The sequence below is a fragment of the Anopheles aquasalis genome, chromosome 2 (genome assembly GCF_943734665.1).
Source record: "Anopheles aquasalis chromosome 2, idAnoAquaMG_Q_19, whole genome shotgun sequence".
NCBI classification, from domain to species: Eukaryota; Metazoa; Arthropoda; class Insecta; order Diptera; family Culicidae; genus Anopheles; species Anopheles aquasalis.
The window spans coordinates 22,305,001-22,322,500 of record NC_064877.1 but is presented as its reverse complement, the minus strand read 5'-3'; the positions used below and the strand labels follow the sequence as shown (position 1 = coordinate 22,322,500).

General features: G+C 52.0%; 1 protein-coding gene across 2 annotated transcripts in view; it reads right to left on the bottom strand.

The window, feature by feature from the left end:
* LOC126569971 (fibroblast growth factor receptor homolog 1-like) overlaps positions 1-17,500 on the bottom strand; it is a 26,846-nt gene that overhangs the window by 4,973 nt on the left and 4,373 nt on the right. For both annotated transcript variants that reach the window (XM_050227402.1, XM_050227403.1), the window contains exons 2-3: positions 12,686-13,091; positions 2,366-2,492 (exon numbers count right to left, since the gene is read on the bottom strand). In XM_050227402.1, coding sequence (XP_050083359.1) covers positions 2,366-2,492; positions 12,686-12,845 — 287 coding nt within the window. In that variant the 5' untranslated portion in view covers positions 12,846-13,091. The remainder of the gene's footprint in view (positions 1-2,365; positions 2,493-12,685; positions 13,092-17,500) is intronic.

The following is a 17,500-nucleotide window of genomic DNA, read 5'->3' as shown; positions in this document are numbered from 1 at the left end:
AAGCCCCTGGAAGCTGCATCATAAATCGCAACTCTAATATCACCTCGACGCCGTTGTTTGAGGCCTCGTGCAGTTAATTGAAAAGACGATCGATTGACTAACGGTGATGAACTCTGAACGATATGGGCTTTTTGGCCCGAAATTGCTCGTCGTCAGCTCGTCGTAGGGTTTCCTGCTCGAGCTTCCCTTCACCGTTTTGTCAATCGTCACCTCGACGAGATACCACTCCCCCTCCTATCACGCTTCTGGTGGCACGTGGCCACCACCGTGAAACGTTTCAATGTGGTCCGGAATAGGTGGTTCACATCGCATCGCCTCGCATCGGGATGCTCTCTCGCTTTTGGGGATTTTGTTTATTTGTTCAACAAACTAATAAAGTTTTGTCGAAACGCTAGGGGTATATTGCTCGCGACGCGTGTTCGGTCCTCCAGTTTTCCCGGTAAAATCATCATTTTACAACCGTCCCCCCCAAAAACATTTCCTGCCCTGGCCACCACTCCTAGCTTCGAGAGATTTATGCTTTAATTCAATTTTTGGCTTTCAATACGAACTGCTGCTGCTCTACCCGTTCCCACCGAGCGCCGAGATGTGCGCGAGGTTCGACGTACTACTGTCGACGCCTCCTCTTGGCACGTTCGAGCAGATGTTGGAGTTGAACGATTTTTTGCCCAAAACGTGCTCGCTTCTAATGGACAGTCCAATGCAGTCCGTGGAAGCCACGGAGGCTATTACGGTCGTACAATTGCTGGACCAGTTGTTGATGCACTCACATCACGCACCCCCAAACACTGGGAGGGGGACGGGGTGGATGATGCTGCATCATAAGCCTCGCGCACGTATTTGTAAACATTGTGGCGAAGAAAGAAAAGATGGAGTTGAGGAACAAACAGCATCAAAAACGGGAGAACGGAGGAACTCATAATTTTCTTCTCCCCCTTTTTTGCGTATTTTTAGACAAACCCCGGGCAGTACCGAGCGCAATCGTATCCATCACGGTGCATCGTTAGATTTTTTCATTGTTCTGTTCGCTTTCGCTCCATTTTCCTCCCTCAAGGACGATCGAAGGGAGGGAGCACGTCGCTAAGGAAGTGCCGCTACCGAGCCATTGTCTCGATGCTTCAAACGCGATTCCGTACACCTCAAATGCATCGGACCAAAGAAGACCTCGACTCATCGAGTCGAAGGACCGTGTTGCATCTTGAGAGCGCTGCCAGGACCAGGAAGCAATCGGCGGGTAATTGCTCTTAATGGATCACAAATTGACGGCGCACTGTTAGTCACCACGTGGTCATCGATTGCCCCGCGAAACTGGATCGATTTCCACGGACATGTCAAAAAGGCCAGACGGCCGCCAGCTCAACCGTAATGCGCCCCATTCTACGTCTAGGAATGTCAGAATGTGCCGCTTACACTGTAATGTACACACATTAAGGAGCTTAATGCAGTACTTAATGCGCCGCTGCCATCGCTGACTGCCGGCGGTATCGTGAAGTTGTTTAAAACTAAAGCGTTCCGGACTCTGTAGACCGTAGTAGACGGAGTCTTACCGGACTGTCTTCGAACGGTTCGCAGCCATTTACCCTCAAGACTCACTGAGAGACTAGCTCTGCGCGCGGACGTGCCAGGACGGTTTTTCCTCTCTCCCCACCAAGCACCACATTGCGTGGCTGCCAAAAATCTTTCAAAATCTAAACCCCATCGTGGTGTTTATTTTAAGTTTTTCAATGAATGTAAAACACACAATATCCGTGTGCGTACAACAGGCCTGGCTGACGCACCATCATCGATCCGAACAGCAAAAGAAGCAGCAGCATCGCGGACGTTCGACGGTTAAACAACGATCCCGGTCGGTCGGTTGGTTGGTTGGTCATCCGGGGGTCGAGAGCAAGTAAGAAAGAAGAACTAAACCCCAAATCGATGGCCATCCCGACGTGATGTGATGGACCGAACCCCGTAGTCGCGGTAGCCAGTCAGCAAGGTAAACAACATTTCGGGAGCATACTCGACCCGTAACCGTCGTGCTCCGCCATCTGGTAATTTTTTCGTCAGATTTCAGTCAGAGCTCCACGCCATGCGCCAGTGCGCACGAGAACCGGGAGTTAAGCTACTGCTCCGGCTGAAAATGTTTATGGCGCGCGGTCGAGTTAGTGGTCGCTTCCGCTGTTTCGGTGCCGGTGCGCTCCATATTGCGCCACGCGCTTTCGAGTTACTGACCAGTAGTGGACAGTTTACCGGGGCTAACGGAGTAGAGCAGGCGCATCGGAGTGTGGTATGTCTTTGATCCTCGTGGTGGCCATTAGCCACCGCCACCATCGCCATGCCTCGTCAACAATGATCATTTCGGGCACGTTGCCTCATTACTTACGATTTCGTGCGCTTCGGATCGTTCGGGATCAGCTTGCCGTTCCGGTACCAGATGGGGCTGTCGAAGTTACACTTGATGACCAGCTTCGTATAGAGCGGGACCGTCTCCTTCACGAGCTTCCTGTTGCCTGCAAATGAAAGATGAGAAGCAAATTCGCGGGGAACTTTATTAGTGAGGTGTTGCTGAACGAATTGCTGGCGGCGCCAGACGCCTCTCCGGCTGACAGACGTATACAACGGGGATCGGTTTTCGATTACTCGACACTCTTTCATCACTGGTATTGATAACCATCCGCCACGACACCGACATCCATCACGAATGCGACCCCAAAAAATCGTTAACGGAACACAAGGTTATAGTTTCCGGACACTAAACGGAAGAAAAAATCAACGAAGCTCCGATCCGCTTCGTCGCAAGAAGGAAACCGATCCTTCTCGACGCACTGAGAATCGGTTGATGGTTTTGGTGGCGATCGAAAGAACTGGCGAACCCACGAGCCCAACAACTACTAACCGCAAAAGGTCCAGCTTTGCCACATCCGGATCCCTGGCACGCCCTCGGTGCGCGGTTTCGTTTGCACATGTTTCCGCTTTTCTGTGATTTTGGAAACCCCTTTCGGGGCATCGGGATTTCGCCACCCGGAACGAAGCCTCCAAGCATCGCGCGAGACGAGAATGAGTTCTTTTCGGGCCCAACCGAAAAAAAAAACCAGATGTTGTGCACCAGAGGCCATCACGCCGTTGAGTTAGGAGCTTAGGATGAAGCAGCCAGACTTAGTTGGATGCAAATGTCAGACCGCTTCAATCTGGGTCCGGATTTTTATTGCTCCCCCCCGTGGGGAGACGAAGGGATGAAGTATGATGCGTGAAAGCCACGTGAATGTGATGTCGAGTTGTCTAACCTGTCATTGCCAAAAACCGACCATTTGAAGCGTAGAGCATAAATTATGCTCACAATGCAGCCGTACATTATGAAAGGAGCATTGAAGGCAGTGGGATAAATAGACAGAGAGAGAGAGAGAGAGAGGGAGAACTGGTGTGTTTGAAATAAATTTTGATGAGTTTACGCGTTCTTAATGTTAATTAAAACATGGATTCCGTTACTATCCTCGAGCTACACTGCGGGCCATGCTTGCTGTTGATTTGACTTCGATCGCTCCGGTTCGAAAAGGCAAGAGAGCGAGAAGCTGCACGGGGTTTAATTAGTGACATGTGCAACGTAATCCGACGTCGTCGTCGTCGTCGTCGTGATCGTCGTCGTCTCGCCTACAAGCGGCACCAAACGGACGCACGCACGTGCGCAGGAGTCACCGGGCGATGAGCTACAGCTTCCGTGACGGTTAGCTGTCAACGCTGGTGTCGTGGCGGGCGTTGAAGAAGGGCTTGCCGAAGCGGCCAACAACCGGACCGCGGCACTGCTGCTCCAGCTGTTTCTCGAACTGTTTCCAATTTTGCACGTGTCGCGACTGGGCACGAACAGGGCCATTTGATCAGAAGCGTCCAATTATGGTGAACGGTGTACATCATTCGGGAGATTTTTTTGGGAGGCTGGTGCCCCTTGTTTGATTGAGAGTAGCGCTAGCTCGAGAACGCAACATTTTCAACCATTTCCATAGGGAAATCGGAAAAGAAAATTCATGGTGAAAAAGATGGAAACATAATGCTATAACATGCCAACCTGGGAGGCCTTCTTCAGAGCGATGCAGTCAGGAATCTAGTACAGAAAACATTCGAAACCCTCTCGTCTGGGATAACAGACGCTCGTACGGAATGGTACTATGCTGTATGAGCATCGACGCATCGAAGCATCGCCAATGCTTTGCTAGACCTGCACCGCCTCGCTCAGCATCAAAGTACTGACCTTCGCTGAAGGCAGAAAGGGTTGGCGGGCGGGACAGAAGATCGAAAGGGGTAAGGCCAGAGGACCGCCAGCCAGGAACTCTTGAACCACTCGAGAGAAGAAAATATTAATTATAGCCAGACGATGATTCTGGCAATCGGTGCGACACGGAACGACCACGGGCGAACGGAAAACTCGAACCTGAATTCGAAACAACCAACCATCGAGCACCGCCGAAGTACCGTCGAAGATCCGCAGACCGCGTATATGGTTGTAATCTTCCGTTCCTGCCGACTGCATCGCTTGGATCTCGGCTGGCATGCTGTGGTAGGAAGCAACGCAGACTGGCTTCACCGACGGCCGACACGCCGTCATGGAGCTCAGCTGCTGCTACTGCTGCTAGACAAACTCCTACCACTGGAAACTGGACTAGGATGGCATCGGCCGTAAAACATGATCTACGGTGGTGCGCGCACCACTCCGCAGGTTGATATGTTGCTCGATGTGGTTGCTTCATCAAACCTTCCGCACAGCGGCACAAGACGACTTCCGATGCAACAGTGTACGGATCGTGACAGCAGTACAATAGCTTGCCTCCAGAGTGCGGCCCAGCAGAACATGTCAGAACCGCCCATCTGCCGTCCATATGTTTTGCGATCGATAGTTGTTCCGATACCGCACCGACCACGACCGAACGGCCAGTTCACGACGCAGTACCAAGCGATGTACCGCGATTCCTCAGCCAGAGATCGCGTTTTCATTGTAGCGTTTAATTAATGATATGGCCGCGCCCGACCGCCAAAGGTTGCTGCACCTGACTGTTCTATTTTCGTGCCGCTGGCTGTTGATGCTGCTACTGCGTGCGTGTCACTGCGTGTGGAGTGAGGTCGCGACCAACGACGCATCTGTGATCCGGTGGCTTATTTTAGAAGTCTCGCGAATCCAACTTATTTCATTCATAAGTTGCGCTCCATTCTGCCCATTCGTAGTTGCCAGGGAAAAGCCGGGAAGAGCAAGATGCACAACGCCCAACCCAACAACTCCAAGGTGACACTGCGGGCCCGGTGTGTGCGGTGAGTGCACGCATGTGCTGCTGCAGATCGAACACCCCCTCGAGTAGTTGCAGTTGGTGCAGACTCCCATCCGAAGGAGGGATGCCATTGACTGAGCGTTCGTGAAGGTACAAGTAAGGAAACGAAGCGAACGAACGGAACTCGCGGTTCGCGGTAAGCGGAAATGAGCTTCAATTACTATCATCTTCATTTGCCATCTTCAGCCACCACGTGCGTCGAGTCCCCTAGCCTTTCGGCCAACCGGTGCAGAACGATTCCGTGCACGCAGATCTTATGCCGAAGAGCGCAGCACTCAGGCAAGGCCGGATGAGGTCGGTTAAGCGTGGCGCGGTGCGGCTAACACTCCGCTTTTGCAATCGGCCACCGGTTTGGTTTGGGATCCGAGCAGAGGGGGTAGGCAAGGCTGTGGTAAGAATTAAATAATTTATGGCAGAGCTAAATTTGTCCCCGACAAGTCGAGCTCCCGCGAGGATCGCAACTGCAACGATGTGTTCCCGGAGAACCCTCTTGCAATCGGTGCTACTCGCCGGGATTTCGATTTGATCTCCGTTTGCTCTGCTACAGATCAGGCAATGGCCGGCCATGTTCTAGTGCCATCCAGTCTAATGCCAATCGAAGAGAGTCTGGTCACTTCAAACCCGGAAACTCGACACATCAGCATCATCATCATTCTCAACCATCATGAGCAACAACAACAACATCTTGATCCGAATTCCGCGTCCAACGCATTCCGCCGGCGTCCGTTCGGTGTGATTTAGTACGTCGAGATTTTTCTCTCCGACTCCGATTTCTGCGCGCCAGTGGCGTATTCCGTCGTTCTGGCGGTCTGCAGTTCCGTGCAGCAAGTTGGAAGTCTCGATGCAACGCATTCCAACATCCATCCGTCAGCCCTTCCGATATCTGTGTTATTGACTGTTCAATTAGCCTCCCATTAACCTTCTGGTCGACTGCAGAACGCACGCTGATTCGTGCATCGTGTCAATTGGATTGCGAAGAACCAACATGATGAATGTGTGTACCGAACAGCAATTGAAACAATCGAACCCGGTTCCTTAGCTGCTGGATGTACTCTAGAGGATCGACTGCAAGTCCCTTTTTATCGAGCGGATTCGAGTCGAGTCTGGAAGTGGAATGGCGTAAAGAATACGTACTGAACGTGCTACCCACCGCTATAAGCAACTCCTAGACTCTTTGGTACTATGTTGGGATCTGCCACAAACCTTCCAACGCAATAACGATTGCGATCACTCCCCACGTACGATCGCTGCTGGTTTGCCTCCCTGCCGAGCGAATACCATACGCCGGAAGCGAACATTACCAAGATGTCGGCAGGCACCAGTCGCGAAGGTGTGTCTAGAGAGTTTGGTGTTCTGTCTTTGCCCAGCCCGACCGGCCATGTCCGGTAGCAGCGCTGATGGTTTATTTCCTCCGTCAGTGCGAATAAAATCATCATCATGATCATCATCATGATCATGATCGGCCAGAGGCGAGAAGAAGGAACAGGAGGAGATGCGCTATTTTCAACACCTTCCCATAAAGCTCGGGTAAATAAACAATTCCAATTGCCGATTCCAGGCCCCCAAGCCGCATCGGAATTCAAGGTGTCAATGTAAACAGGAGGTGCCTCCACCGCACAGTAGCAGTAGTCGAATGAAATGCCGGTAATGTCTCAGAACTCCACCCTTTTTTGGTCGCCCTGTACTTGAGGCGAGCGGATTTGGATAGAGTATCGGATCAATTCGCGAACCTTCCGATGGCGACACAATGCCAACGGTAGCCTGTCGGTGCTCTGTCACTTGGCCGATAGTCCGTCAGTCTCGGTTGCAGGTGTGCCCGCACTACAAGTCGTTAATGTCCCGTACCCGTACATGGGTCATGTGTGTCGCTGGCTAGATTACTATTCTGGCGACGTGTCGCTTCCCAACTAAGGATGTGGTCGATCGATGGTTGACGCACGCATACCATCCCGGCGGATAGACCACCCCGGCTCCAGGCCACAACCGTTCGTCACTTTACGCCGCAAAACGAAAACCCAAACGCTAAAACGATACCCCGGGGACTAAACCTTTCTTAGGTCGGCTCTATCGCGATCGTTTTCTAGTAACTGGTAGCCCGAGGGAAGAACTCATCTCATCGCGTGCCTAGTGTGTGTGTGTCTGCGTAGGATTATGTCACTTGCCGGTCTGATCGTGTGGCATTTAATCAACTCGCTCTTATGCCGGGTCGGGCGTGCATGCCATGCCATGCTTGTGGTTGATTTCATTTCGCGATCCTCCCCCTTGCTTGGGGCCATCTGTATGTTGCTTTCACCGCAAAAACGGGCCCGCCACACCGACACGGCTACCGATGATAGACAGCCGGACGACACTAGACTAGACGCTCTGGATGAGGCACGCTCAAGATGCGGTTTGCGGTCACCGGCCTGGAGTAACATTTTTCGGTCCAAGTGAACCTGGTACCAAGCACGCTCGCTCCTAAACGGACGACCCTAAGACGTGCTGTGGCGCGAGCGGTTGTGGTGTGATAGATCGCGCGAAAGGACGGATAATTATCCGACGACAAACATATCATTTGGTTAATTATTTTAAGTGATCCAAAGGCCGTTTCGTTGTAGCTTTCGGCTGGCTCGAGGAGAAAGAGCGGTGGTACCGCACGAAAGTAGAATACCACATGAGAGATGGCCGCGATCGTTAGTCCCGGGGCATTTATGTATGTTGGCGGAACCGTTTTTTATGCCCAAAGAAATCTGTGGATCGCCCAGGGATTCATGGCGAACCCAATTTATTTGCGCACCGGTTTACTTGTTAACCCCTCAGTTAAGCTCCATTTAAATGTCGTTCAAGTAGCCACGGCCACCACTGAAACCGGTAGCGATCCATTATATTCTGGCCACGTACTGCTCCGATCCGAATTTAACGCATACCACCGTCTCGCGTGGAATGGAATGTAACCCCCAGGCGAACGATCTTGATCCGGAGAACAATGGTTGGTTGCGTGGTGCGTATTCCCCCGGCGCGATTTTGCGATTGTTAGTCAGCACCGCACGTTCTCCGGAGCGCGCGATCACCAAAGAGATCATCCCAATTCCGTAGTCCGTGCCAGTAACCTTGATAATTAGAAATCATCTTTAACCTGATTTTCTAGATTAATCCAACCAAAGTGGCCGAGGTAGAAGCATTAACTTGACACTGACTTTGTGTTGTAAGTGAAGCTCATTAACGGCATCGACTCTAAGAGCTCAATGGAATCGATTTTGTTAAAACATTTCCCTTCGAATCACTACCATGTCAATCGGCACTGACGGTCCGGAGTCCCCGGTTCTGAACGTGCTACGAACGCTCTGAAGATGATGACGACTCGGTCGCGCGCGCGAGAAGTCAACCTTCACCGATGGCGCCATCATCTTACAGGCGAGCTGTTCTCGAGACACCCCATCACATCATCCGCTACAGTTCCCAGAAGCGACAGACGGGACGTTGTCTGTGCGATGACGGTGAAACGGTATCAGCTCGATCCCATCCATCCATCCATCCAGCTAGGGACGATGTCTAAGATGAGTCTGCGAGAAGGGGCACAAACCTAAAGCGCGCAAACCTCCACTCGGAAACGTTCGTCGTCGCCAGACTATGCAAGGGGAAAAAAATAATCACCACGGATCATTCGTCATACACCGTCATCGTCTAGCCAGCCGTCTCGGGTTCCATTCTTGTGTTTCACGTAAAAAGTCAATCTCTTGTTGCTCCTCCTTTTAACTCTCCGCCCGATTTCGCGGAGGTTAAATGTAATTCGGGTACGCATTAATCTGCTGGAGACGTGAGGCAAGTCAAATGCCGCCGGTTGACTCACTCGACCAATCGGCCAAAAACCAGTCACCCACCCACCCCGACAACGACCAGCCGGGATGGTCTGGAAGAGAGGCTGCGCAGATCGCATCTAATAAAGTGATGCGATCGCGTAAACAAATCATAAAGGCCCACGGATGTAAACATCGAGTTAACAAACGCAATAAAAAAAGGGCAAAAAGCGCGATAGAGACCGGCGGCTGGTTGGCTTTCGGCAAGCGCGGAATCTCTTCACTTCGTCGGTGCCTCGGTTGGTATTAAGGAAGCGAAATGGACCGTAGAAGGATCACAAAAAAACACACGACCACGGCGGTCTGCTGATGCAAACGGCGGTGCAGCATTGGCCGTATGATGGGGTGAGCATGGGAGGAAGAGAGTGTGAGGGGGACTCAATTAATCATGCAGTGAGCGCGGCAGCACGAACGAAACAGCCTCAACGCACGGGACAGTGCACAAGTGCTTCTGCATGTTGAACATTATGCTCCCGGGTGGATCTGCTTAGCCGGTGGCCATCATTACAACCATGGCTATCCAATTCCTACTTCCCTTCTTTTTCTCTCTCCCTGCGCCGATGAGTTTAGTTCAGTGCGGAAGTTGACCAATTGGAGGGTAGCTTCCGGGCTAGGCATCGGCATGACCATAACAGAATGAGAAACCAATAAATGTGCCTTTAAATGCCCGGCAACCAGCTGCCTTAGGGCGGGGTGATCAAGTCGATCTTCCACAATCATACGGTTGGGTGGTCTAACTGTTTTGCCGACAAAGCGCGAGCGCATCCGAACTTCGAACCAGCGATCGCACAACAGCCGTTGAGGTTAAGGACCCTGGCGATCGTTTGCAGATGATGCTTTTGGATGGCAGTCACACAGACACACACGCAAACAAGCTGGTGACGGAAGTATGTGGTACCGGAAGATCGCGATCGATTGGATCGTCTGACTTCAGGCCCCATTCTAGCAAACCGACACGTGACTATGGCGCTTTGCAAACTCTTCTCTTCATGCTCACGCTTTTTTCGTCAGTGCGTCAGTGGGCCTGCGTAACAAAGACGAAGGGAGCCGTAATTTATAGCTTCAATTATCCGCCAGACACGTTGGCTGATGCTTTCCTCCCCAAGACGCCACATGAGATCGTCTTCTCCGATCCGGGATGGATCCGGTAGTATACACGTTCGTTTCCAAAAGTGCCACCAGGAGCACACGCACACACGCTCTTTGTAATACGCAATTCCTTCTTTCCTCGAAAAAAGAGGCCATTTGGTCGGAAGACACGAAATCGGCAACAAAATATCATTTTTCACCGAGCAAACCATAATGAGACACATTGTTTTGGAGGCGAGGTCGCCTATACACACCCGGCATAGGCGCCCGGTTATAGTCAACTCAAGTCAAGCTCGTGGATGAGTTCAGCAGCCTACGGAGCGCTGTTGTGCTCACGGACAACTCCAGGCCACCAGGCGTTGTCACCGTTTTGCTCTGCTATTCTGATTTGTTCCTTTTTTAAGGGGACAACATTACAAAGAAAAGACGATGAGATAAGGGCACTGCAGTGACTGATCGGAGAGTGTTTAATTAAGGGTACTGCTGGGGAGTGCGAGCAGCATCGCTGGCCACTGGCACTGAGCCATCATAATCTTGCTTCCAAGGTTCGCTGCCAATAATGTTTCGTTGCACGGTGCGGGTCAAGCGGCCGGAAATTTGGCCGGAACGCTCGACTCGAATGGAAACCGAATGGCGGAAAACAAAACACACGCGCACACACGGATCCTAGAAATTGCAAGCTTGTGGCGTGGTGCAAACATCGAAATAAAACATCAAACCAACCATGCCGGCAACCAATCGGCGGCGCTACAGGATGGCAACTGTTGCTTTACGTCAAACCATTAAACACGTATCCAGCGGATTGCGTGTGTTCCGAAATGAAAGGAGCAAAAAGGAGGCCCAGAAACAGGAGGTCACACGCCGGACCGTGCCGGGAAATTGATCCCGCATCTCAGTCGCAATTGAAAGGAGTCGCTGTATCGCGTGGCGTTCGCGCAGCACGTCACCGGCTGGTGCTGCCGCAGAGGTCACCGCCACCGTCTGTTGGTCCTAATTCCGTCACCCGGTTCTAAAAATATCGCATTCTGCTGCCAAAATGGTTCCGCATTTGGCGGGTTGACGGGGTCACGCACCAATTACCGTGATTGGATCATTTAATTAAAACACATTCGTGTGACCCTTTCGCTGGTTCGATGGTCCGCGCTGGAGAGTTCGAATCTGTCTTCGAACATTGACCTCGAATTTAAACAGATTAGCGAGGCCGTGGCACAAGCTACTCGAGTGTGATTTACGTTCCTCAAAACAACGCCACTTACTTAAACGTCCAGTCACACTTTGCTCTGTTCCGTTTTCCACACTCCAGAGTGCGTTATTGGTCCGGCACGACAGGATCCTTCGCTTTAACCCTGCGCAGCAATTTGAGTGTTGTTGCAGAAACCCCGTTTCTAAATCGAGAGCAAGGCGATCGTACACCCGCACCCTATCGCCAAGGAAAGGCCATTCGCGCGCGCTCGCTACATTGTTGGCCGCGTGATCACGCGCGAGGAAAACTCTTGCCATTTCCATAAACAATCTGCCCGAGTTCGAGCGGCAAATGACACCAGCGTAGAACGGGGCCGTTGGAAAAGCCCGCTCAGATCAGGCCTCAAGTCTGGTCACTCTCTGACGTTCGCCCAATTACTGTAAACATTGGCTTCCTGTGCAAAACTGTGCGTCCGTAAACTGTGCAATGCCAGAGTCAAGGAGCCGGATTTTGGGTACCAATTGTGCACGGCGCCAAACGGCCAGAACACAATGGCTGTTGGAAATGCGAGCGTACGTACGGGACGCCGTTATCCTTGAAGTGCCTCAATGGGTTTTGAGTTGGAATTCGGTTTCAAGCGCGTCCGCCTTGACGTCGTTCACACAACGGAGTGGCTGGGCGGATTTGAGTGTGCACCCGTGGAAACACATTTGCAAACACCGTAAACGAGAAAATGGAATATCGAATTTCCCACCGATGGGTGTGTGTGCTTGTCTCTAACCTAAGAAAATATCTCTTTCCACCCACGGATACAGCTGTACCTTGATGGTCGATGGGGTGCGAAAGTGAAATCTCGATGAAGGAATGAAGAACGACCATCTTCGGATACTGCTGCTACTGCTGATGATGATGACGGTGATGGAATGTGACACGTTTTTTGGGGACCCCGTTTACCGCTGGTGCGCGCTCCTGCTATGTGTTTTCGCAACGCAAGTTCAAAAACTGTTTTTCCTGCCAGCCCAACCATGTGACGGAAGTGCTTGAAATGTCCGTTTTCATCCCCTGTCCTGCCACCACAACCACCATTTTGTATTGTTGCATGGCGCGTCAAGGAGCTAAACGCTGATCGGATGGAGCGGTCCCTCAACATGAAAACTAATGAGCCAAAGGCGCCAAAAAGTGTCAACAAAATGTGTTTTTTTGGGGAATTCTTTCCGCCACCTCCGCGACTCCACTTGGCGGAAGCTGTCATTAATCAAAGGAAGATGTCGCGAGATACTTACCCAAATTGATCCGTATCGTGTCGGGGTCGGACGATGACAGCTTGTACGTTGAAACCTGGCCCACGTGCGAGCACACTAGCAGGAGCAGCAATATTAGCAGCACCGTGCAGACACGGCACAGCCTACCGGTCAGATGGTTTACTTCGGTGATGGGCACCATGATTTCCTCCGGATTTTTGCAGTGAAAGATTCTTCGAAAAACACTCCAATCACCTGTTTGCAGTAACGCAAATCACTTACGGTTCCTCTTCGTCGTCACTGTTCGTCGACTTTAGACCCACAAAGAGCACCACGTCAGTTATCGATTCCACGCACTTGGCATACATTCGACGATCCTCATCTTTGGCCACTTTGGCATGATCTTCATCACTACTCGTCGTCGTCGTCGTCGTTGGCGGCCACTAGTCTGTGAAACGAAACAGGACACATTAAAGTGATTATTGAGCGACGGTTCTGCGACGGCATGGCGAAGGCCAGACACTAATCGGTTGGCTACATAGTTGCAGAGACACGACGCGCCGTCTCTTTGAATCCGAATCCGAAATCAACCCATTCCCATGCTCGGGACGTTCCGATTCCCATAACAATAACATCGGTCCAGCACATCTGTGTCAGGCGCGACTACCACTCCCGCGAAAACCACTCGCGAACTACACGATGGCGCGTTGTTATCATCCGCCGACGCCGGCCTGCCGATGATAGGTACCGCCGCCGCCGACCGGGATCATGGGGCAGCGATTTTATGCGTACCACATCCGCCACGTTTTATGACCGCAACCGCAACAGAACCTCGTCCGAATCCGGCGGCCCAAGGCCACCGTGCGTGAAGGATACGCAGTGAGAACGCACACATGTGCAGTCCCAGCCAAGCCAGACCAACGGGTTCACTCGCTCGGATCCTTTGGGCCGAGATTCCAAAGATCCAGAGAACCGTTTCAAGAAACGCCCAGTCTGTGGCGGTATCTCTTGTAATCTGCTGCCAGTACGGTTCGGTAACTGATATCACGGTCACGGAACGGGTTCGTTTATCCAATCGCACCCAGGGTGTCCTGGCCCTGGAATATGTGGGTTGATCGTTGCCGAAACTTTATGAAGCGCAACGGGGATGGTTCCGCCGAAAAACCGTTTGTTAGCGCGGCATCCTCCCAAACTTTGTTTAACGAACTCTCGATCCCGCGGGTTAGGTTATTAGGTTACGGCTGTTAAATGGGCCAGAGGCCGACAGATAGAGGTAGGCAGACAATAAAGAAAGGATTAACATGTTTTTTTTGTCTCCTTTTTTGAGGAATGAAATCTCCGTTTGTGCCGCAACACGTACTGTGTGCCAGGATTAGGGACCGCGTAGTTCCTCACACGGTCTGTTGTTTCACGAAAAGTAAATATTATTGTTAATGAGAAGGCGGGAACTCGCCTGACGATCGTTGTATTGCCTAGCGAAGGATAATCGCCGCGACCTACCTCAACCCCAACATTGAATTCCTTCCTTAGCTTCCTTTAAATGCTTCCCAATTAACACAACAAGTTCACCCCAACTCCGGCGTCGCATCGAGTCACATCGCCATGCTGTGACTCTCGGCTTAGGGCCGACATCGATCGACACACATGTGGTTCCACCGTTCCACGATGCAAAATCGGCGGCTCGGCTCGAGAAACTGCACCCCAGGACACTCGAGTCTCTTCTAAAGCCACACTTCCTTCTAATGACCGTAGAAGACAAAGCAGCTTCCAATTCAGCCTCGCGTCGCCCATTGGCCTGACCAGCCCAGGGCCTGGACCGTACTCGAGAGCCTCGAGACAGTCGATCCTTAAGGATCCTCTTGAAAAAATAAAAATAAGGCGCAACATGCAAAGTAGGGATCGCGCCAGCAGGGTCCAGCAGCAGGGCTGGGACAGCAACTCCAACCGGGTACTGTACGTCGATCCCTAATTATCCTCCTCAACGAAAAAGGCCAAGAAACGGTTTTACCATGGCTCACTCGCTGCCTGCTTTTGCTACTCCGTCGCATTGATTCCCTTACAACACCCACCCTCGCTTTCGGGGACGAGAAAAAGGGAAATGAAAAATTACCCAAAAATGGCCCTGGTGGTGCGGCCTGGTGTCCATGTGTTTGCTCTCGTTGGCTCATCCTTTTCAGACCATCCTCACCATCCTCGAGAGGACAGTAATTGTGGCCAACAGACAACACGGTGCAGCCAGCTCTGCCAGCCGACCTCTGGCTGCTACTTGGTTTGTGTGAGCGACAAACCAGCCAAAAACCGTCAAACCAGGCCACCGTCATACACTCCATACACGGCGTCCCAAAACTCCCGAAAACAAAAAAAAATACACCCCGAACGATGCAGCATCGCGAACTGCAACAGCTCGGACCGATCTCGAAGATCTTGTTTTCCCCTTTTTTCGAGTGTTGCGATCCGATAGCATTGAGCCGTTGAGCGATAAAGTGCACCGTGGCATGGCCGAAAGTGGAGTGCCGATGCTGAAGAAAGTCAATTGTTCTGCCGTGATGTCGCGCGGTACTGGTACCACTTCTTATCCGTTGGCGCAAAAGTTTATGGAGTTTCCTGTTGCCCCGCACCGTTGTGGCCCAAATAGCACCTCGTAAATTATTCAACACCGACCGGCAGACCGACGTCGTAGACCGAAAGAGCAAACCCACTCGAGCGAGTATTACATTGGACGGAGGAGAAATTAACAACAAAAAAAGAAGGACGTCAAAATACTGATCTCATAAGGGCACAACAACTCGTCATCACCATCGTCACGGAGTGCGTCAGTTGAACGTCTGCTCCTGCACCCCTTTTTTTTGTTCAAGACGTTCGTCGCATAAAACTGTGCTGGTATGTCGGTTCGGTTCTCCCGTACTCCAGAGATTCATCGCTGGCATTATCACGCACGGAGTCACACTGAAAAGAGCGTAATATTTGGCCCGGATTTTTTTCTGTGTTACCCCCTCCATCCGTCCGGTCAAGTCCCGAAAGTAGCATTCAAATTTGCGTCGCACCAAGGCGATCTCTGTCCGCGTCGAACGGACGGATGAACAACGGACCGCATTGTCGATTGTCCGCGGTGTGGCTCGTGCTGGTAATGTCCCCAAAAAATCACAGTACAAAGTAACTCCTAGCACGGACCGTGGCCATGGCTGAAAACAATCAAATTTATGCTGGACACGCGTTACTGGTCGACTGCTGGCGAGAAGACGACTAGTGACGAGCCGCTGGATTAGGGGCAGAGAGCATAAAGAGAGGCTGCCGGGTATTCGCTGCATGGAATTCCTTCATGAAAATCCCATTCCCATGGCCAAGCAAGTGCCGCTAAATCTTGGCTCGATTTGAAACAATAAATCAGTTCTTCTTCTCCTGCACCTCCTCGACCTAACTGCGACTGACACACAGCAGGGCAGGGTCGCAAATGGCCAAAACAAAGCCATTACTGTTCTTAATCAGTGACCCTTCATGGCCTCCGGGAATGGAACATCTTAATTCGATGCCGAAAAATACCCAAACCGAGACCTACACGAAAATTGAGATCATTGCCACTCGTAGCTCGTTGGCTGGGTAACATCTGGAGCCGCGCCCCACTCCAGAAGTGAAGTAGGAGATTAGAAGCGCATCTGAAAGGGGTTATCGTGGTCCCTAGCTCACTGACACACCCTCCCCGATGACCCGGCTACCGTGCGTACACCATCATTACGGCGAGATCAACAGCCATCGTTAAGTGAGTGACATTTTTCGGCGATCCAAACAGCAGCAGCCAACATCCGAAATGGTGGTCACGCGGTAGGGCATACTGCTTCACCATCAAACCCACGGAGCGCGCAAGATTTGATTTAATTCAATTTACTGACTCCGAACTCCGGAGGCAAGGCCCCTACGGTTGCTTTCGTGGCGGTACTGCGCGTGCGATGTATCATGGCAGGCCCACATGAAACGCTCCGGGCTCCGTACTCCGGATCCCAAAACATGAATCACTGACAACGGCTCACGCCTGGGAATCGCACCCCAATAAAACTGATCCGGGCCGGAGATAGTGGCCCTGATCGTTTGATTAATAGCATAATTATGGTTTGCTCGATTCGTTCACCAGCGGCCAGCTCACAGGGACTGAATGCAACCAGCATGACAATCTGGAATCACGGCCACCACGCGGGGATGATCGACATCGACATCGATGTAATCGAATCGTCGGTATCCTTGGGCCCATTCTCTTCGCGCACAAGATTGCAAGCCGGCTGACGTTGCGGCCCCCGGACGACAATCGGATTGGAGCAGGCGCGTCAGGATGCCGCCAATTTGTCGTCGTCGTTGTTGTCGGAGGCGGCGTGTCGCAAGTCAGCTGTCCGCCCGCGCAACGCCGGAGTGCCATTTCCACGCTCTCGAGGGACCCTTTCGCAAAACACTTGAGCAACTTGGGACGCTGCCGCTGCTGCATGCGCTGGCTGGTGTGTAGTAACACGGCACATCAAGTGGCATTGCCCCATCGCAGCTGTCAACTTGGCGTGTCTCCGCGTGCACTTGCCAATCGTTAGAAATACGCGTAATCCACGCGTCTTTCGCGGTGCGTTGCGGGTGCGTCGTGTCACTTTACACACTACAGAGGGGGCACGTGACAGTTCCATTTGCTTCGCCACACTCGTAGATCACACCGAATGGATGGTCGGTTGGACTCGCTGGGGTTCGCTGGCTGGCTGGCACTCCTTCACTCGAGTGCACCTCACCGCAGCGCGTGCTGGCGCATAAATTACACTTCGAACGGCTACCGAACACGCTTCCGACTGATGGATGGCCGGTCAACTCCTTCGCGGTGACATCGCGCCA